Source organism: Pristiophorus japonicus, chromosome 7 (genome assembly GCF_044704955.1).
Source record: "Pristiophorus japonicus isolate sPriJap1 chromosome 7, sPriJap1.hap1, whole genome shotgun sequence".
In the NCBI taxonomy this organism is placed as follows: Eukaryota; Metazoa; Chordata; class Chondrichthyes; family Pristiophoridae; genus Pristiophorus; species Pristiophorus japonicus.
In genome coordinates this window covers 192,246,061-192,268,947 of record NC_091983.1, presented here as the reverse complement: position 1 = coordinate 192,268,947, position 22,887 = coordinate 192,246,061, and the positions used below count along the sequence as shown (strand labels likewise).

Genomic DNA, 22,887 nt, shown 5'->3' with positions numbered 1-22,887 from the left:
CGAGATGCAGAATGCCCACAGCGCTTGGTCTGCCCTCCAGACCTCCATAACCAGTGTCTGCAAGGAGACGCTCGGTCATTCAACCAGGAAATACCAGGACTGGTTTGATGAGAATGATCAGGGGATTCAAGAACTAATATACTGCAAACACTAGGCATTTCTGAGCCTTAAACAGCAACCTGACTCAGGAGCATTACAGACGGCTAAAGGCTAAGGTCCAACAAAAAACCCGGGACCTAAAGAACAGGCGGTGGATGGAGAAAGCACAGGAGATACAGCTGCTATCCGACAGCCAGGATGTGCGAGGATTCTTCACCGCAGTCAAGGCCACATACGGGCCAAACTACCAAGGCCCCACCCCACTGTTGGCCAAGAACAGGGAAATACTCATCAAGGACACCGAGGCAGTCAGGGCCCGCTAAAAGGAACACTTCGAAGATCTCCTCAACTGAGACTCTGCCTTTGACTCGAGTGTTCTCGATTCCATTCCGCAGCAAGCTACCCGCCACCACCTCAGTGAGACCCCAAACACTGCATGAGGTAGAAAAGGCCATGAGACAGCTAAAAAACAAGAAGCTATGGGAGCGGATGGAATCCCTGCTGAGGCACTGAAGTATGGCGGAGAAGCACTACTGGCGCGAATACACAACCTCATCTCTCTCTCATCTGTAGGGAGGAGAGCATGCCGGGAGACCTTAGAGATTCAGTGATCGTTACCATCTTTAAAAAAGGGGACAAGTCCGACTGCAGCAACTACAGAGGAATCTCCCTGCTATCAACCACTGGGAAAGTCGTCGCAAGAGTCCTCCTCAATTGTCACCTTCCCGTGGCCGAGGAGCTCCTCCCAGAGTCGCAGTGCGGATTTCGTCCCCTCCGGGGCACAACGGACATGAATTTTGCAGTGCGACAGCTGCAGGAAAGATGCAGGGAACAGCACCAGCTCTTATATATGGCCTTCAATCTTACAAAGGCCTTTGACACTGTCAACCGCGAGGGTCTATGGAGCATCTTCCTCCGTTTCGGATCCCCCCCCCCCAAAAATACGTCACCATACTCCACCTGCTCCACGACGACATGCAAGCCGTGATCCTTACCAACGGATCCATCGCAGACCCAATTCATGTCCGGACCGGGGTCAAGCAGGGCTACGTCATCAACCCAACCCTCTTCTCAAGCTTCCACGCTGCCATGCTCCACCTCACAGTTGATCAGCTCCCCGCGGGATTGGAGCTAAACTACAGAACCAGTGGGAAGCTGTTCAACCTTCGCCGTCTCCAGGCCAGGTTCAAGACCATTTCAACCTCTGTCGTAGAGCTACAGTACGTGGACGACGTCTGCGCCTGTGCACACACACAGGCTGAACTCCAGAACATAGTCGACGTATTTACTGAGGCGTATGAAAGCATGGGCCTTACGCTAAACATTAGTAAGACCAAGGTCCTCCACCAGCTGCAGCAGGGAGGCAAAAAAAGTAGAAAGAAATCTAAAGGTGACGTCACAGCCAAGGGGGTAAGTGATTGGCTGGTGACTGGTGAGTAGTTTTTCTTTTTCTTTTTCTTTTCTATATCTGTAAGTAACCTTTTAGCATTGTTGCCAATTTAAGTTAATCTAAGAGTTAAGACATGGCAGGAGATCTCGGACATGTATTTTGCTCCTCCTGTACTATGTGGGAAGTCAGGGACGCTTCCGGTGTCCCTGACGACGACGTGTGCAGGTAGTGTATCCACCTCCAGCTCCTGACGGACCACATTGCGGCACTGGAACTGCGGATGGATTCACTCTGGAGCATGCACGATGCTGAGAATGACGTGAATAGCAGGTAAAGGGTACACAGCCAGATCGTAAATGGGTGACCAACAGGAAGAGTAGCGGAAGGAAGTGCAGGATTCCCCTGCAAAACAGATACACCGCTTTGGGTACTTTTGAGGGGGTGACTCATCAAGGGAGGGCAGCAGCAGCCAAGTTCATGGCACTGTGGGTGGCTCTGCTGCACAGGAGGGCAGGAAAAAGAGTGGGAGAGCGATAGTGGTGGGGGATTCGATTGTAAGGGGAATAGATAAGAGTTTCTGCGGCCGCAACCGAGACTCCAGGATGGTATGTTGCCTCCCTGGTGCAAGGGTCAAGGATGTCTCTGAGCGGGTGCAGGACATTCTGAAAAGGGAGGGTGAACAGCCAGTTGTCGTGGTGCACATAGGTACCAACGATATAGGAAAAAAATGAGATGAGGTCCTACGAGACAAATTTAGGGAGCTAGGAGCTAAATTTAAAAAGTAGGACCTCAAAAGTAGTAATCTCAGGATAGCTATCAGTGCCTCCTGCTAGTCAGAGTAGGAATCGCAGGATAGCTCAGATGAATACGTGGCTTGAGGAGTAGTGCAAAAGTGAGGGATTCAAATTCCTGGGACATTGGAAACGGTTCTGGGGGAGGTGGGACCAGTACAAACCGGACGGTTTGCATCTGGGCAGGACCAGAACCAATGAGCATGGGGGAGTGTTTGCTATTGCTGTTGGGGAGGAGTTAAACTAACATGGCAAGGGGATGGGAACCTATGCAGGGAGACAGAGGGAAATAAAATGGAGGCAGAAGCAAAAGATAGAAAGGAGAATAGTAAAAGTGGAGGGCAGGGAAACCCAAGGCAAAAAACAAAAAGGGCCACTGTACAGCAAAATTCTAAATGGGCAAAGTGTGTTAAAAAGACAAACCTGAAGACTCCATGCCTCAAAGCGAGAAGTATTCGGAATAAGGTGGACGAATTAACTGCGCAGACAGCAGTTAACGGATATGATGTAATTGGTATTACGGAGACATGGCTCCAGGGTGATCAAGGCTGCGAACTCAACATCCAGGGGTATTCAACATTTAGGAAAGATAGGCAGAGGAAAAGGAGGCGGGGTGGTGTTGCTGGTTAAAGAGGAAATTAATGCAATAGTAAGAAGGGACATTAGTCTGGAGGATGTGGAATCGGTATGGGTGGAGCAACGGAATACCAAAGAGCAGAAAACGCTAGTGGGAGTTGTGTACAGACCACCAAACAGTAGTAGTGAGGTTGGGGACAGCATAAAACAAGAAATAAGGGATGTGTGCAATAAAGGTACAGCAGTTATCATGGGCGACTTTAATCTACATATTGATTGGGCTAACCAAACTGGTAATAATGCTGTGGAGGAGGATTTCCTGGAGTGTATTAGGGATGGTTTTCTTGACCAAAGAGCTGGCCATCCAAGACTCGGTGATGTGTAATGAGAAGAGACTAATTAGCAATCTTGTGCGAGGCCCCTTGGAGAAGAGTGACCATAATATGGTAGAATTCTTTATTAAGATGGAGAGTGACAGTTAATTCGGAAACTAAGGTCCTGAACTTAAGGAAAGGTAACTTTGACGGTATGAGGCCAAGGATACTTAAAGGGTTGACGATGGATAAGCAATGGCAAACATTTAAAGATCACATGGCTGAACTTCAGCAATTGTACATCCCTGACTGGAGTAAAAATAAAACTGCGAATGTGGCTCAACCGTGGCTAAAAAGAGAAATTAAGGATAGTGTTAAAACCAAGGAAGAGGCATATAAATTGGCTTGAAAAAGTAACAAACCTGAGGACTGGGAGAAATTTAGAATTCAACAAAAGAGGACTAAGGGTTTAATTAAGAGGGGGGAAATAGAGTACGAGAGGAAGCTGACAGGGAACATAAAAACTGACTGCAAAAGCTTCTATAAATATGTGAAGAGAAAAAGATTAGTGAAGACAAATGTAGGTCTCTTGCAGTCGGATTCAGGTGAATTTATAATGGGGAACAAAGAAAAATGGCAGACCAATTGAACAAATATTTCGATTCTGTCTTCACGAAGGAAGACACTAATAACCTTCCGAACGTACTAGGGGACAGTGGGTCGAGTGAGAAGGAGGAACTGAGGGATATCCTTATTAGTCAGGAAATTGTGTTAGGGAAATTGATGGGATTGAAGGCTGATAATTCCCCGGGGCCTGATAGTCTGCATCCCAGAGTACTTAAGGAAGTGGCCCAAGAAATAGTGGATGCATTGGTGATCATTTTCCAACAGTCTATCGACTCTGGATCAGTTCCTATGGACTGGAGGGTAGCTAATGTAACACCAATTTTTAAAAAAGAAGGGAGTGAGAAAATGGGTAATTATAGACCGTTTAGCCTGACATCAGTCGTGGGGAAAATGTTAGAATCGATCATTAAGGATGAAATAGCAGTGCAATTAGAAAGCAGTGACAGGATTGGTCCAAGTCAGCATGGATTTATGAAAGGGAAATCATGCTTGACGAATCTTCTGGAATTTTTTGAGGATGTACCTAGCAGAGTGGACAAGGGAGAACCAGTGGATGTGGTGTATTTTCAAATGGCTTTTTGACAAGGTCCCACACAAGAGATCGGTGTACAAAGTCAAAGCGCATGGTATTGGGGGTAATCTTCTGACGTGGATAGAGAACTGGTTGGCAGACAGGAAGCAGAGAGCCAGGATAAACGGGTCCTTTTCAGAATGGCTGGCAGTGACAAGTGGAGTGCCGCAGGGCTCAGTGCTGGGACCCCAGCTCTTAAAATATACATTAATGATTTGGATGAACATAAGAACATAAGAATTAGGAACAGGAGTAGGCCATCAAGCCCCTCGAGCCTGCTCCGCCATTCAACAAGATCATGGCTGATCTGGCCGTGGACTCAGCTCCACTTACCCGCCCGCTCCCCATAACCCTTTATTCCCTTATTGGTTAAAAATCTATCTATCTGTGATTTGAATACATTCAATGAGCTAGCCTCAACTGCTTCCTTGGGCAGAGAATTCCATAGATTCACAACCCTCTGGGAGAAGAAATTCCTTCTCAACTCGGTTTTAAATTGGCTCCCCTGTATTTTGAGGCTGTGCCCCCTAGTTCTAGTCGCCCCAACCAGTGGAAACAACTTCTCTGCCTCTATCTTGTCTATCCCTTTCATTATTTTAAATGTTTTTATAAGATCACCCCTCATCCTTCTGAACTCCAACGAGTAAAGACCCAGTCTACTCAATCTATCATCATAAGGTAACCCCCTCATCTCCGGTATCAGCCTAGTGAATCGTCTCTGTATCCCCTCCAAAGCTAGTATATCCTTCCTTAAGTAAGGTGACCAAAACTGCACACAGTACTCCAGGTGCGGCCTCACCAATACCCTGAACAGTTGCAGCAGGACCTCCCTGCTTTTGTACTCCATCCCTCTCACAATGAAGGCCAACATTCCATTCGCCTTCCTTATAACCTGCTGCACCTGCAAACTAACTTTTTGGGATTCATGCACAAGGATCCCCAGGTCCCTCTGCACCACAGCATGTTGTAATTTCTCCCCATTCAAATAATATTCCATTTTACTATTTTTTTTTTCCCCAAGGTGGATGACCTCACATTTTCCGACATTGTATTCCATCTGCCAAACCTTAGCCCATTCGCTTAACCTATCTAAATTTCTTTGCAGCCTCTCTGTGTCCTCTGCACAACCCGCTTTCCCACTAATCTTTGTCATCTGCAAATGTTGTTACACTACACTCTGTCCCCTCTTCCAGGTCATCTATGTATATTGTAAACAGTTGTGGTCCCAGCACTGATCCCTGTGGCACACCACTAACCACCGATTTCCAACCCGAAAAGGACCCATTTATCCCGACTCTCTGCTTTCTGTTAGCCAGCCAATTCTCGATCCATGCCAATACATTTCCTCTGACTCTGCGTACCTTTATCTTCTGCAGTAACCTTTTGTGTGGCACCTTATCGAATGCCTTTTGGAAATTTAAATACACCACATCCATCGGTACACCTCTATCCACCATGCTCGTTATATCCTCAAAGAAATCCAGTAAATTAGTTAAACATGATTTCCCCTTCATGAATCCATTATTGCGACTGCTTGATTGCACTATTCCTATCTAGATGTCCTGCTATTTCTTCCTTAATGATAGCTTCAAGCATTTTCCCCACTACAGATGTTAAACTAACCGGCCTATAATTACCTGCCTTTTGTCTGCCCCTTTTTTAAACAGAGGCGTTACATTAGCTGCTTTCCAATCCGCTGGTACCTCCCCAGAGTCCAGAGAATTTTGGTAGATTATAACGAATGCATCTGCTATAACTTCCGCCATCTCTTTTAATACCCTGGGATGCATTTCATCGAGACCAGGGAACTTGTCTACCTTGAGTGTAATATCTCCAAGTTTGCAGACGAGACTAAACTGGGTGGCGGTGTGAGCTGTGAGGAGGACGCTAAGAGGCCGCAGGGTGACTTAGACAGGTTAGGTGAGTGGGCAAATGCATGGCAGATGCAGTATAATGTGGATAAATGTGATATCCATTTTGGGAGCAAAAACACGAAGGCAGAATATTATCTGAATGGCAGCAGATTAGGAAAAGGGGAAGTGCAACGAGATCTGGGTGTCATGGTACATCAGTCATTAAAGGTTGGCATGCAGGTACAACAGGCGGTGAAGAAGGCAAATGGTATGTTGGCCTTCATAGCTAGGGGATTTGAGTATAGGAGCAGGGAGGTCTTACTGCTGTTGTACAGGCCTTAGTGAGGCCTCACCTGGAATATTGTTCAGTTTTGGTCTCCTAATCTGAGGAAGGACGTTCTTGCTATTGAGGGAGTGCAGCGAAGGTTCACCAGACTAATTCCAGGGATGGCTGGACTATCATATGAGGAGAGACTGGATCAACTGGGCCTTTATTCACTGGAGTTTAGAAGGATGAGAGGGGATCTCATAGAAACGTATAACTGGACAGGTTAGATGCGGGAAGAATGTTCCCGATGTTGGAGGTCCAGAACCAGGGGACATAGTCTTAGGATAAGGGGTAGGCCGTTTCGGACTGAGATGAGGAGAAACTTCTTCACTCAGAGTTGTTAACCTGTGGAATTCCCTGCCGCAGAGAGTTGTTGATGCCAGTTGATTGGATATATTCAAAAGGGAGTTAGATATGGCCCTTACGGCTAAAGGGATCAAGGGGCATGGAGAGAAAGCAGGAAAGGTTTACTGAAGGAATTATCAGCCATAATCTTGAATGGCGGTGCAGGCTCGAAGGGCCGAATGGCCTACTCCTGCACCTATTTTCTCTGTTTCTGTCCTCACCGCACAGCACTGGCCCCCCAAACATCAAGATCCACGGCGTGGCCCTGGACAATGTGGACCACTTCCTCTATCTTGGGAGCCTCCAATCAACAAGAGCAGGCATTAATGATGAGACCCAACACCGCCTCCAGTGTAGCCTTCGGCCGCCTGAGGAAAAGAGTGAAGATCATTCCCTCAAAACTGTCACCAAGCTCATGGTCTACAGGGCCTTAATAATACCCGCCCTCCTGTATGGCTCAGAGACGTGGACCATGTACAGTAGACTCCTCAAGTCGCTGCAGAAATACCACCAGCGATGTCTCCGCAAGATCCTACAAATCCCCTGGGAGGACAGACGCAAAAACATTAGCGTCTCGTCCAGGCCAACATCCCCAGCATTGAAGCACTTGACCACACTTGATTAGCTCCGCTGGGCAGGCCACGTAGTTCGCATGCCAAACACAAGACTCCCAAAGCAAGCGCTCTACTCTGAACTCATCCATGGCAAACGAGCCAAAGGCGGGCAGAGGAAACATTACAAGGAAACCCTCAAAGCCTCCCTGATAAAGTGCGACATCCCCACTGACACCTGGGAGTCCTTGGCCATAGACCGCCCTAAGTGAAGGAAGTGCATCTGGGAGGGCGCTGAGCTCCTCGAGTATCATCGCCGAGAGCGTGCAGAAATCAAGTACTGGCAGCAGAAACAGCGTGCAGCAAACCCGGCTCCCTGCCCATCCTTTCCCTCAACGACTATCTGTCCACCTGTGACAGAGACTGTGGTTCTCTTATTGGATTGTACAGCCACCCAAGAACTCATGCTAAGAGTGGAAGCAAGTCTTCCTCGATCCCGAGGGACTGCCTATGATGATGATGATCCAGAACCACCCTCGTCCAGAACCATTCCCGGCCACCAGGTGGCGCATGCGCAAAACTCCGACATGAACAAATTTAATTCCTTCCTTGCTGCCGACTCCCACAATTGCTGGCCTGACCCCACGATCCCCCCCCCCACCCCCATGATCCCTCTGCCGCATTCCCAGCCCCAAGCCAGCCAGCCCTGATACCCCCTTGCTCAGTACCTGTACCATCCAATTTAACGTGACCACCCCTCGACTGGAAAAAATCTCTTATCGAGAACAGGCCAGGTCCCAAGGGTTCTGGATAAGGGAGGTTCAGCCTGTACAATCAATTGAATTACTTGCATTGATCTTGAATATTGTGATAATTTAATACTGTACCTGGTTCGGCTATAGAAGTTGAAAATCGGCATGTCATTTATGTAAATATGGAACACTAAATATTGATTAAGTCTTAAAATGTTTTTTTTTTTGCATCTAATTATTCTCTGGAGTTTTTATTTGAACTTGTCTCATTTTCCCCCTTCCAGATTGAATTGAAATTCTCTGCACCATATAAACCTGGCAATTATCAATACTCTGTGATTCTGAGGTCCGATTCTTACATGGGTTTAGATCTAATCAGGCCATTAAAGGTAAAAAATATATATATGTTGATTTTCTGTGCTCTTGCCTTTTTGTAGCTACTTGCCTGTGCTCCAATAGACAATTTCAATGTGGCTTCCAGTGCCTGTTCTACTTGGTAGATTAACTCCACTGCAATTACATAGGATTAAATAAAATATACAGCACAGAAACACGCCATTCGGCCCAACCAATCCAGGCCGGCATTTATGCTCTACTCGAGCCTCTTTCCATCCTTCCTCATGTGACTCTATCAGCAGATCCCTCTATTCCCTTCTCCCTCATATGCTTGTCTAGCCTCCCCTTAAATGCATCTATTCTATTCGCTTCAACCAATCCCTGTGGTAGCGCGTTTCACATTTGCACTGCTCTCTGGGTAAAGAGGTTTCTCCTGAATTCCCTGTTTGAGTTCTAAAATTTCCTATTTGATTTCTCTTTCCTTATTCACTCTATCAAAACCCTTCATAAATTTAAAAATGTTAAAGTCTTCTCTCAGCCTCCTCTGCTCCAGTGAAAGTAATGTCAGTATCTCAAGTCTGACATAACTACTGTTTCCCATCCTTGGCACTGTCTTGGTGAATTTATGTTGTAGACTCTCATGACTTTATTATCTGTTCTTTGATGGGACACCCAAAATTCCACACACCACTAACTGCAGCCCCACTGCCTTGAATAAATTTACTATTGCCTTTCTACTCGATTTATAAAACCAAAAATGCTAATTTTATCTCATTATAGATGCTAAGAGAGAAAAGTGCTTCTTAATGTTACGAATTGTAAAATCAGTACTGAAAGATAGTCATGGTCGACTGCCTCTTACTGAATTGAGAGGTCATAGGATGAAATGACCTGTATAGCCCAAACATTGCTACTGCTAATTTCTGGAGTATATTGCAATAGCCGTATCCCAAAAATAGGCAGAAGTCCTGCCTTGACAGATATGTGACAAGTTTACATCTTGATGAATTTCTGGTGGGTGGGAATAAGCATCTGCCTCATTGTAATATTAATTTGAGAGTGTGTTGGTCCTGCACGCTAATCCCTCTAGCATGGAGGCTAGACAGAATGCAAATTTGAAACGAGCGGCCAGGGCTGTTGGATGGTGGTAAGTTGACTGGCGAGGGTATATAATAATTTTGGTCTCCTAACCTGAGGAAGGACATTCTTGCTATTGAGGGAGTGCAGCGAAGGTTCACCAGACTGATTCCCGGGATGGCGGGACTGACCTATCAAGAAAGACTGGATCAACTGGGCTTGTATTCACTGGAGTTCAGAAGAATGAGAGGGGACCTCATAGAAACATATAAAATTCTGACGGGGTTAGACAGGTTAGATGCAGGAAGAATGTTCCCAATGTTGGGGAAGTCCAGAACCAGGGGTCACAGTCTAAGGATAAGGGGTAAGCCATTTAGGACCGAGATGCGGAGGAACTTCTTCACCCAGAGAGTGGTGAACCTGTGGAATTCTCTACCACAGAAAGTTGTTGAGGCCAATTCACTAAATATATTCAAAAAGGAGTTAGATGAGGTCCTTACTGCTAGGGGGATCAAGGGGTATGGCGAGAAAGCAGGAATGGGGTACTGAAGTTGAATGTTCAGCCATGAACTCATTGAATGGCGGTGCAGGCTAGAAGGGCCGAATGGCCTACTCCTGCACCTATTTTCTATGTTTCTATAAAGATGGGTGTATTTTAAGTGTGTCTTGAGCCATTTTTTGTTTGTCTTTTGCTGTTGGCACATGAGTTGTTACGCCAATTGATTATTTTTTCCCAGCACCACTACTGGCAGAAATGGGCTTCCTAATTGCAGTCCTCGGTCTGATATCTTTGGAAGAGGGATGCCAGGCTGCACGAAATTGCTCTGTGCCCACCCACTGGTGTCTACACAGTCACACATGCAGACAAGTGAACATGTCCCACTTTGGCTGACACACAGCCCCTTGACCACAGCCAATGGCACTGTATCAGCAACAACAACTTGTATTTATATAGCACCTTTAACGTAGTGAAAGGTCCCAAGGCACTTCAAGAGTATTATGAGCAAAATAATTTTGACACCGAGCCGCATAAGTAGAAATTAGCGCAGATGACCAAAAGCTTGGTCAAAGAAGTAGGTTTTAAGGAGCCCCTTGAAGGAGGAAAGGGAGGTGGAGAGGTTTAGGCAGGGAGTTCCAGAGCTTGGGGCCTAGGCGACAGAAGGCATGGCCAGCAATGGTTGAGCGATAATAATCAGGGATGCTCAAGGGCAGAATTTGAGGAGCGCAGACATCGCGGGGGGCGGGGCGGGGGGCAGTTGTGGGGCTGGAGAAGATTACAGAGATGGGGAGGGACGCGGTCATGGAGGGATTTGAAAATAAGGATGAGAATTTTGAAATCGAGATGTTGCTTAACCGGAATCCAGCGAGCACGGGGTGATTGGTGAGTGCGACTTGGTGAGAGTTAGGACACGGGCAGCTGAGTTTTGGATCACGTCTCGTGGGAGGCCAGCCAGGAGTGTGTTGGAATAGTCAAGTCAAAGAAACATGCCAGGGTGATTGGGTCACCCTGTGATCAGCTGCATCTGTTACAGTGCCTGTGTCTGTTTCTGCAAGTCATGGCACAACTAACTGATGATGACCATGGTTAACAGTCTTCTTGGGGTCTGGGTCAGCAAAGAGGCTGAGCCATCTGCAGCTATCATGCAGCATAGGGCTGGCACACAGTGACCATAATGTTCACCTGTGGCCTGAAATTGGCTACATGTCCTTGCAGGCATGCTGCAATGCTGACTTATGGGAATGGTGTCCAATTCCTCACAACCATCTCTTATCAGCCATCAAAGAGGGCCGGCTGTTGGATTTCTCCATCATTTGCCTGCAGACTCATAGCTTTACCTTGGATTTCCTTTCCCTTCAATTCTGTCTGCCTTTACAACTTCAGTCTTGCCACAGGTTGGGTTGAGCTGCCTTCTGTGACTGGAGTGTGACAGAATTTGTGTCTCCCTTTTGTGACATTCCCTTTTAAGTGTCCCCATCCTTTTAAATTTCACTTGTGCACTATTTTCTGCACCTACCATTAGCCTGCTCCTTGGGCCCCATCCAAATCTACATCTAAATATGCTAATGAACTGTCCTAGGAAAATTGGGTGTAAACCACCAAAAGCCATTCTGGTATATTCTGATATTTATGTATATTGAGAAAATTCAACATTAATTAATTGGAGCTAGAAGAGTTTTTAAAAATTGAGTAGGAATAAGAAAGTTCAGATGAACTTCATGGTATTGCATGAATTGGGAAAGATTTCAGGGTTGGGGGCAGAGGAAGCGAGAGAATTAGGAGTTACCTGAAAATTGTACCATTTGACTGGGGCGGGGTCAGAATGACAGTCATTTTACTCCAAGGGAATTGAAGATGGATGTGCCTCAAATCTGATTAAATCTTGCTTCCCGTTCAAGGTTACTTATTTCTTAAAAATAACTTGCAGTTAGGGAATTATTTCTGTTTATCTGTAGTGTTTTACTGCTTTGTATTATTTAACGAATTTCAATCTATATGATTTGGTTTGTCTTTCTATTCAGTTTGAAGTCCAAGAGGCGAAGCAAGTACCAGAAACTCATCCACAGTGGGATATTCCTGAGACGGAAGAGGAGGAGGAGGATCAGGAAGACAGTGAGGGAATTGAGGATAGTGAAGAGGAGGAAGAAGATAATGATTAACGCTAATTACAGACTACTTTCTCAACAACCACAACGGAAAAAAATGTTGCACACAGTTCCAACAACTGCTATTCTGATTAACTTAACCATGTACAAGAAATAAAATGGGGGAAGAAAAAGAACATGGTATCCAGTCAGTGTCAGTAATTTCAGCAATAGGCTGTGCAGTTTTTGAAAATGTGATTGTGACATGTACTCTAAAGCACAGGGGTTCAGTTGTTTGACACAGCGACATGCCACCTTTTATGAGAGTGCCCTTAATGCCGCTTAAACCATGTGTGGAAAATGGGGGAATTATTGGTTTCACAATCATTTAGTTTTTTTCTTTGTTTTCCCATTTCTCCCCTCCCCAAATAAATTATGAATAGATATTTCACTACAAAAAAAAAACGCACCTCCGAGCAGAGTTGTATCCTGAACTAAACTGATGCCTCTGGAAATGCATTGGGACCATGTTTTGAAGTTTTTATTCAGTGTTCAACCACAGGGTCGGGATAAGCTGATGGATGATTGACTTTACTGCAAGTGTTAACAGGTCTAAAGAGTTTGAGCTTTAGTTAGTATGAATTAGCACGAACTTTTAATCAATAATACACAAACTACCATTTAATTCATTGACCAGTCAGATTGGAGGGAAAAAAAATCTGTTGTATACATTTCTGCTACTTTTGTTTACATGAAATTATAAATGGGAAATATATCCGTCTATATTCTTTGTATTTAAAATAGTTGCAAATAAAATGGCAAACGTTTTTAAAATGTAAAATGTTATTTTGTAGTTTTGTCCAGCAGCAAGTGATCTACAATGATGAACTATCAAGTACAGGCGGAACTGTATGCCATCCAGATGTGCAGAGAGGACTAATAAAATCAAAGAATCGCTATGCTAATAAACCTGTTTGAAATAGTGTCTTACAGTTTTGTTTTCTGTGCACTGCGTACAATTTTTCCAATGTTTCATATATATTGATTCCTAATTTTCCTTCATTGAAGTATCGGAATGAGAGTTTTGCTTATTGGTCGTGAGATCCAAGCTGCAAGTTTATTTAGCTTGTCATTGAACCAGCCAGTCTTTTGTTAATGGTAGGGGAGGAGAGACAGCACACTGTATATCAAATTGTTCTTTTTAAGAAGTTCTCAATTTTAGTCCATTTTTTAACCCTTGTCTTTGATATCATATGTATATTTCTCTTCCCTGTTCCTGCTCCTTTTTCCTAGCTGCCCACACCCAAAATAAAACACCAGCAGCAATCCCTGCTTTGCTTAGATGGTGGAACATGTGGAACAGGGAGATAATGTAGCTGGATAGTGATGAAATTCAAAAGGGAGATGGATAGTTTTTGGTGAAAGAAACAATTATGGGAGAGATTAAGATTTTTTTTTAAAAACATTGATACCAGCCAGATGGGTTACAATATTCTTTTCTGGTCCTGGAAATTCCTATCTTTCCTATAATTCTTGGTCACAAAAATGGCTTTCATTATGAGGAGAGGTGTTGTGGCTCCCGGCCTGTGGCATTGAGACAGTTGCAAGGAGATGTACAACTGCAATATGTAGAATCATAAAATGTTACAGCACCAAAGATAATTTGAGTTGTGTGTGCCTGTCCAGGCTCTCTGAAAGAGCTAGCCACTTAGTCTAATTTCCCTGCTCTTTCCCACACCCTTTAAAATGTTTTTTTTCAAGTATTTATCCATTCCCTTTTAAAAGCTATTATGAATTTTGCTTCCACCACTTTTTTCTATCACTGCTTTCTATTTCCCAATAACCTAATATTCTCTCCCTTTGTTCTTCTGATCTTAAATTTATTCATTGCCTCACTGACCAGCAGAAGTAGTTTTTCTCTCCATTATCAAACCTCTCATTTTGAACAGTTTTATCAGATCTCAATCAATATCTAGTTACCATCACATTACAACAAAACGACTCAAAAGTACTTCATTGGCTGCAAAGCGCTTTGGGATGGCTGGTGGTCATGAATGACGCTATATAAATGCAAGTCTTTTTCTCATCTAATACGAAGAGTTCAGTTTCTCCTTGTAAATAAAACCTCTCATCTGGGTATTTTTTTACCATAACCTATGATTTACACCCTCTGGGAAAGCATTTCATACCCATTCATCCCTGCAGCTTAGCTAATATGGGAAATTCACTGGTGAATCATGGGAGCAAGCCCATTAAGCTGCCATTCTGACACCATGCTTTAATGCACATTTGCACAGTCCCATTGGGCATACTTCAAGTAATGCTTTATAGAAATAGCTGTCAAATGTTGCACTACTGAAACAAACTTTGAAATGGGGATTAGGTCTTAAGTGCTGAGCAAATGATAAATCTATTCAGTGGGGGGAAAAAAAATGAAAAAGTGTGAATTTGGCTTTGTGTACAATAACTTGGCAAAGTTTTTATTTACTGTTCAACCATAAGGTCAGGATAAACTGATGGATGATTGACTTCACTGCAAATGTTAACAGGTCTAAAGAGTTTGAGCTTGAAAGTGAGTTTAATCAAAACTATTATGTAATATATGGTGAATCAATTTCATTACTGTAATTGTCATCAAACTAATCAAAATCTGTAGAGTTATAAAGGGCAAATTTAGGAGAGTTATCAGGAAATATTTGTTTATACAACTGTTAGGAGAGGAAGGATGGTTGAGACCTGGAGTCATTTAGAAAAAAAGCTGGATAGTCACAGGATAGTGCATAAGGGATGGTTTTTTAGACCAATATGTCGAGGAACCAACTAGGGGGGAGGCCATCTTAGACTGGGTGTTGTGTAATGAGAGAGGATTAATTAGCAATCTCGTTGTGCGAGGCCCCTTGGGGAAGAGTGACCATAATATGGTGGAATTCTGCATTGGGATGGAGAATGAAACAGTTAATTCAGAGACCATGGTCCAGAACTTAAAGAAGGCTCACTTTGAAGGTATGAGGTGTGAATTGGCTGGGATGGATTGGCGAATGATACTTAAGGGGTTGACTGTGGATGGGCAATGGCAGACATTTAGAGACCGCATGGATGAACTACAACAATTGTACATTCCTGTCTGGCATAAAAATAAAAAAGGGAAGGTGGCTCAACCGTGGCTATCAAGGGAAATCAGGGATAGTATTAAAGCCAAGGAAGTGGCATACAAATTGGCCAGAAATAGCAGCGAACCTGGGGACTGGGAGAAATTTAGAACTCAGCAGAGGAGGACAAAGGGTTTGATTAGGGCAGGGAAAATGGAGTATGAGAAGAAGCTTGCAGGGAACATTAAGACGGATTGCAAAAGTTTCTATAGATATGTAAAGAGAAAAAGGTTAGTAAAGACAAACGTAGGTCCGCTGCAGTCAGAATCGGGAAGTCATAACGGGGAACAAAGAAATGGCGGACCAATTGAACAAGTACTTTGGTTCGGTATTCACGAAGGAGGACACGAACAACCTTCCGGTTATAAAAGGGGTCGGGGGGTCTAGTAAGGAGGAGGAACTGAGGGAAATCCTTATTAGCCGGGAAATTGTGTTGGGGAAATTGATGGGATTGAAGGCCGATAAATCCCCAGGGCCTGATGGACTGCATCCCAGAGTACTTAAGGAGGTGGCCTTGGAAATAGTGGATGCATTGACAGTCATTTTCCAACATTCCATTGACTCTGGATCAGTTCCTATGAAGTGGAGGGTAGCCAATGTAACCCCACTTTTTAAAAAAGGAGGGAGAGAGAAAACAGGGAATTATAGACCGGTCAGCCTGACATCGGTAGTGGGTAAAATGATGGAATCAATTATTAAGGATGTCATAGCAGTGCATTTGGAAAGAGGTGACATGATAGGTCCAAGTCAGCATGGATTTGTGAAAGGGAAATCATGCTTGACAAATCTTCTGGAATTTTTTGAGGATGTTTCCAGTAGAGTGGATAAGGGAGAACCAGTTGATGTGGTATATTTGGACTTTCAGAAGGCGTTCGACAAGGTCCCACACAAGAGATTGATGTGCAAAGTTAGAGCACATGGGATTGGGGGTAGTGTACTGACATGGATTGAGAACTGGTTGTCAGACAGGAAGCAAAGAGTAGGAGTAAATGGGTACTTTTCAGAATGGCAGGCAGTGACTAGTGGGGTACCGCAAGGTTCTGTGCTGGGGCCCCAGCTGTTTACACTGTACATTAATGATTTAGATGAGGGGATTAAATGTAGTATCTCCAAATTTGCGGATGACACTAAGTTGGGTGGCAGTGTGAGCTGCGAGGAGGATGCTGTGAGGCTGCAGAGCGACTTGGATAGGTTAGGTGAGTGGGCAAATGCATGGCAGATGAAGTATAATGTGGATAAATGTGAGGTTATCCACTTTGGTGGTAAAAACAGAGACACAGACTATTATCTGAATGGTGACAGATTAGGAAAAGGGGAGGTGCAAAGAGACCTGGGTGTCATGGTACATCAGTCATTGAAGGTTGGCATGCAGGTGCAGCAGGCGGTTAAGAAAGCAAATGGCATGTTGGCCTTCATAGCAAGGGGATTTGAGTACAGGGGCAGGGAGGTGTTGCTACAGTTGTACAGGGCATTGGTGAGGCCACACTTGGAGTATTGTGTACAGTTTTGGTCTCCTAACCTGAGGAAGGACATTCTTGCTATTGAGGGAGTGCAGCGAAGGTTCACCAGACTGATTCCCGGGATGGCGGGACTGACCTATCAAGAAAGACTGGATCAACTGGGCTTGTATTCACTGGAGTTCAGAAGAATGAGAGGGGACCTCATAGAAACATTTAAAATTCTGACGGGGTTAGACAGGTTAGATGCAGGAAGAATGTTCCCAATGTTGGGGAAGTCCAGAACCAGAGGTCACAGTCTAAGGATAAGGGGTAAGCCATTTAGGACCGAGATGCGGAGGAACTTCTTCACCCAGAGAGTGGTGAACCTGTGGAATTCTCTACCACAGAAAGTTGTTGAGGCCAATTCACTAAATATATTCAAAAAGGAGTTAGATGAGGTCCTTACTACTAGGGGGATCAAGGGGTATGGCGAGAAAGCAGGAATGGGGTACTGAAGTTGAATGTTCAGCCATGAACTCATTGAATGGCGGTGCAGGCTAGAAGGGCCGAATGGCCTACTCCTGCACCTATTTTCTATGTTTCTATGAAAACAGTAGGGGTAGTATTGCCAGATCATGAGATGAAATGTCTGAAGGATGCCCTTATTTGTGCCTATCTTCTGAACTAGATCCATATTTTATCATTTTGAAATGTTACCACCGGGATGAAAATTAACTTCACGTTGTGTGATGGATGATGGTGCTATACAAGTAACTGGTAATGTAACCAAGACTACTACATAAAGTCCAGTGACCAGAGCAACTGGGACTGGAACTTTGAACTGGAAAATGTCATTCTCTTTGCTTTTAAATTTCCACCCTTCCCTCACATGGTCTATCTCTGACTCTTCCATTCCTCGACTTCTCTGTCACCATCTCTGGGGATAAGCTATCAACTCTAATAGATAAAAGTTCATGGGGTTGGCGGTAATATATTAGCATGGATAGAGAATTGGCTAACTAACAGAAAATAGAATCGGGATAAAATGGGTCACTTTCCAGTTGGCAAACAGTAACTACTGGGATGCCACAGGGATCGGTGCTGGGCCTTCAACTATTTACAATCTATATTAATGACTTGGATGAAGAGATCGAGTGTAATGTAGCCAAGTTTGTGATCCAAAGATGGGTGGGAGAGCAAATTGTGAGGAGGACACAAGAAACCTGTAAAGCGATAGAGACAGGTTTATAAGTGAGTGAGCAAAAATTTGGCAGATGGAGTATAATGTGGGAAAATGTGAGGTTATCCACTTTGGCAGAAAAAATAGAAAAGCAAATAATTTAAATGGAGAAAAATTGCAATGTGCTGCGGTACAGAGCGACCTGGGGGTCCTTGTGCATGAAACACAAAAAGTTTGTTTGCAGGTACAGCAAGTAATCAGAAAGGCAAATGGAATGTTGGTCTTTATTGCGAGAGGGATAGAGTACAAACGCAGACCAGTCCTGCTCCAACTGTACAGGATAATGGTGAGGCTATGCCTAGAGAACTGTGTACAATTTTGATCCCCGTATTTAATGAAAGATGTACTTGCATTGGAGGCTGTTCAGAGAAAGTTCACTAGGTTGTTGCCGGAGATGAGGGGGTTGACTTATGAAGGTAGGTTGTGCCTATACTTATTGGTGTTCAGAAGAATGAGAGGTGATCTTATCGAAACATGCAAGATAATGAGGGGTCTCAACATGATGAATGCAGAGAGGATATTTCCACTCATAGGGGAAACTAAAACTAGGGGGCATAGTCTCAGAATACGGGGCCGCCCATTTAAAACTGAGATGAGGAATTTCTTCTCTCAGTGTTGTAAATCTGGAATTCTCTGCCCAAGAGAGCTATGGAGTCTGGGTTATTGAACATATTTTAAGGCGGTGATGGACAGATTTTTGAGCGATAAGGGAATTATCATCATAGGCAGTCCCTTGAAATCGAGGAAGACTTGCTTCCATTCTAAAAGTGAGTTCTCAGGTGCTGTACAGTTCAATGCGGGAATTACAGTCTCTGTCACAGGCGGGGCAGACTGGTTGAAGGAAAGGGTGGGTGGGGAGCCTGGTTTGCCGCATGCTCCTTCCGCTGTGTGCGCTTGGTTTCTGCGTGCTCTTGGCAACGAGACTCCACTTTAGAGGTCTTGCGCCAGGGATTCCCAGGTGCAGGTGGGGATGTTGCACTTTATCAAGGAAGCTTTGAGGGTGTCCTTGAAATGTTTCCTCTGCCTAGCTCGGGATCGCTTACCATGGCGGAGCTCCGAGTAGAGCACTTGCTTAGGGAGTCTCGTGTTGGGCATGTGGATGATGTGGCCCACCCAATGGAAGTTGTCAAGCATGGTAAGTGCTTCAATGCTGGGGATGTTGGCCTGAGCGGAAACATAGATGGTGCGTCCATCCTCCCAGTGGAGTTGTAGGACCTTGCGGAGGGTTATGGGGAGTTGGCAGGGAAGAGCTCAGTCCATGATCAGATCAGGCATAATCTTATTAAATGGCCCACTCATGCTCCTATTATGTTCTTGTGTCCTCCCACCCCGCTTCCTGTAAGGACTCTTATTTCTTTCTTCCAGTTTCTCCATCTGTTCTGACGATGCCATCTTCCGTACTAGTGCTTCCGATATGTCTTCCTTTTTTGTCAACCGAGGATTCCCCTCTACCGTGGTTGACATGGCCCTCGGCCGTATCCATTCTATTTCCCGCACTTCTGCTCTCACCCCTTCCCCTCCCTCCAAGAACCACACTAGGGTTCCCCTTGACCTCACCTTTCACCCCACCAGCCTCTACATTCAACGGATCATCCTCCGCCATTCTTTGCGGAACTCCAGTCCGTAAGCGTGACTCCAAGCTTTCAGTTGCCCGTTACTTTAATTCTCCGCTCCACTCCTACTCTGACTTCCCCTCGGCCTCTAACACTGTTCCAACAAAGATCAACGTAAGCTCAAGGAACAGCACCTCATCTTTCAATTGGGCACTTTATAACATTAATTTCAACAATTTCAGGCCATAACCAATGCTCCTGTTTTTTTACACAAGGCAGCTGTTGACATTTCTGCCATTCCCATTTACACCTCTTGGCTCATCTTTTGTTTCTTTACTTGTCCTATTACTATCTCTATTTGCTTTGTACTATCATGCATTTTGTCATTTAATCTTTCCTGCCTTCCACCCTATCATAGATATTCCATTTTGTTATTTACTCCCTTTTCCCTGCCTCTGCACCTACTTAAAATCTGTTACATCTCTTAATATTTCCAGTTCCGACCAGATCCTGTTAGGTGCTTAGGTATCCTGGTGGCAGTTTGTATGTGATCATAGATGTGCTGCACTATGGACTAATAGAATAAGGGTCCATGCTGAGCTCTCATTTCTAAATGAGTCATTAAAGAGGGAGTGAATGGCAATTAGAGGATACCTTTGAGAGGAAAAGATTTGGAAGATAAGTTAACTCAATACTTTTCACATAATGGAAGGGTGAATTTCCACCTTTGATGATAAATAGGAGAATGCACATTTTTCCTCTATTCATGACCGACCCAGGAGCGTGCAGCTTTGAAAAGTGCAATTACTGAGTGTGATTTTATTAATGGGTAATTCTGGAGTTAACAGGCATTCTTTATTTCAGTAAGAGGAATTTCACTCTCAAGTTTGCTTCCACAGTAGCATTGGCAAATGCCTTGAAGCAAGTCACCCCACACTTCTGGCTGTGCAGCGGTATGTGCCTTAGGAAAAGAGTTTGAAAAGAGTGACTGTTTTTCCTAAAAATGATAACTGCTATAGAAGTTTACAGCTCTGAATGAGACCCTGTCAATTTTTCTGCTGAATCATATATAAAGTATTAAACAACTGCTGCATATTTCTAGTGAAGGGAGAATTGAACTAGTTTATACAGAGCCAATTAAAACCTGTATAAATGTAATTCACAAGTAAACAGTACAGCAGTGAGGAAGACTTGACTGAAAGCTTAGAATACTTTCATCTTGTCATTCCTTATCTGGTTTTAGAACAGACATTTCATGTCATTATGGCTTATTTAAACAGTCACTTAAAAAGGAAAAATGAGAGATTTAAATGCTGGTCATCTGTAGTTATTTTCCAGTTCAGACTAACTATTTATACCTGAACCATTAAATTGTCCTTTCTCTCCACAGATGCTGACTGACTCGCTGAGTGTTTACAGCATTTTCTGGTTTTTTTTGATTCGTATTTCCAGCATCTTTGTTTTTTTTCCCCTAACATCTCAAGTTTCTTAATACCTGTAATTCCTCAGCCTTGGTTACATTCAAGTAAATCTATGCTGCACGTTTTCCATATACCTGATGTGCTCATCGTGCACTGTTTAATAGTGCACATACTGAACACTATTAGCGTGACCATATTTCCTCGTTTTCCGGGGACAGTCCCCGAATGAGGTACTGTGTCCCCAGACAAAGAATCTCCCTGGAAGAGTCCCCGGTTCACGAAACTCGTACCCAAATAGACTAGAGCTATATTCATTGGAATACGTGCATATCATACTGTTGGACATAATTACAGTTTCAGGCCAATGGACTAAAGAGCATCATTGTTTTATTTATAAACGGTGTCTGAATGCGCTTCAATAAGGTGACATCACATCCGTGGTAATTATATGTACATTTGTAATGTATATGTGCAACTGTTAAAATATAGGCTGCTAAAGAATTTCACTTCGCTACGCTGTGCATCCTACATTTTCTGTTCTGCCTACGTGGCTTTGCTCCCACCTTGTGTGCTTCCTGGTTTTGGTTTAGAAAATATGGTCACCCTAATACTATAGATCGTAATTAAAGGGATTGCATTTCCCACCCATTGGCTATAAGAACATAAGAAATCATCATCATCATAGGCAGTCCCTCGGAATCGAGGAAGACTTGCTTCCACTCTTAACACGAGTCCTTAGTTGGCTGAACAGTCCAATACGAGAACCACAGACCCTGTCACAGGTGGGACAGATAGTCATTGAGGGAAGGAGTGGGTGGGACTGGTTTGCCGCATGCTCTTTCCACTTCCTGTGCTTGATTTCTGCATGCTCTTGGCGATGAGACTCGAGGTGCTCAGCGCCCTCCCCGATGCACTTCCTCCACTTAGGGCGGTCTTTGGCCAGGGACTCCCAGGTGTCAGTGGGGATGTTGCACTTTTTCAGGGAGGCTTTGAGGGTGTCCTTGTAACATTTCTGTCATGTATGTAACCACCATACAACTGTAACCTTCATGTAACTGTAACCTTCATGTAACCATTGCACACTGTACATATATCCTAGAAATGCACACCTTGACTACAGGGAGTGAACTTGTGGGAGACACACCTCACCTGAGCATTCAGGTGTTTAAAGGGAGGTCCCATGCAGGGTCAGCACTTCTTGGTCCTGGGAATAAAGGTTAAGGTCACGTAGTGACTGTGTCTGCAGTGCATGCCTCGTGTGATTTTGTAGCAAGGTGCAGGGACACCACATTTGGCGACGAGAAACGGGAATCACCGAACCACGAGGATGGCCACCAGTAGCACAGAGGAACGTTACTGTGTGGGTGAGGACTGGGATGATTTCGTGGAGAGACTCCAGCAGAGCTTTGTCATGAAGGACTGGCTGGGAGCGGCAGCGGCTGACAAGCGGAGGGCACATCTACTGACTAGCTGCGGACCAAAGACGTATGCGCTGATGAAAGACCTGCTCGCATCCGAGAAGCTGGCAGACAAGTCCTTTGAAGAGCTCAGCCAGCTGATCAGTGAGCATCTCAAACCGGCGAGTAGCGTACACAAGGCTCGGCACCGGTTCTATACACACCGGCGTCGGGAGGTACAAAACATCTCGTACTTCGTTGCAGACCTGCGGCACTTGGCCAGCCCCTGTAAATTCACGGACGCCTGCAGGGGGGAGATGTTAAGGGATTTCTTCATTGAGGGCATTAGTCATGCCGGGATTTTCAGGAAGCTCATAGAGACCAAGGACTTGACTTTAGAAAGGGCGGTGTTGATAGCTCAGACCTTCATGGCCAGGGAAGAGGAGACCAAGCTAATTTACGTGTGCAGCGCTGGTTCCAACGTGGCGATGGACC

The 22,887-nt window shown here is 44.6% G+C and overlaps 1 protein-coding gene across 2 annotated transcripts in view; it reads left to right on the top strand.

Annotated features, from left to right (window-relative positions):
• sec63 (SEC63 homolog, protein translocation regulator) overlaps positions 1–13,180 on the top strand; it is a 146,351-nt gene extending 133,171 nt beyond the window's left edge. For both annotated transcript variants that reach the window (XM_070885641.1, XM_070885642.1), the window contains 2 exons: positions 8,482–8,586; positions 12,131–13,180. In XM_070885641.1, the coding sequence (XP_070741742.1) occupies positions 8,482–8,586; positions 12,131–12,268 (243 nt within the window). In that variant the 3' untranslated portion in view covers positions 12,269–13,180. The remainder of the gene's footprint in view (positions 1–8,481; positions 8,587–12,130) is intronic.
• The last annotated feature ends 9,707 nt before the right edge of the window (positions 13,181–22,887 follow it).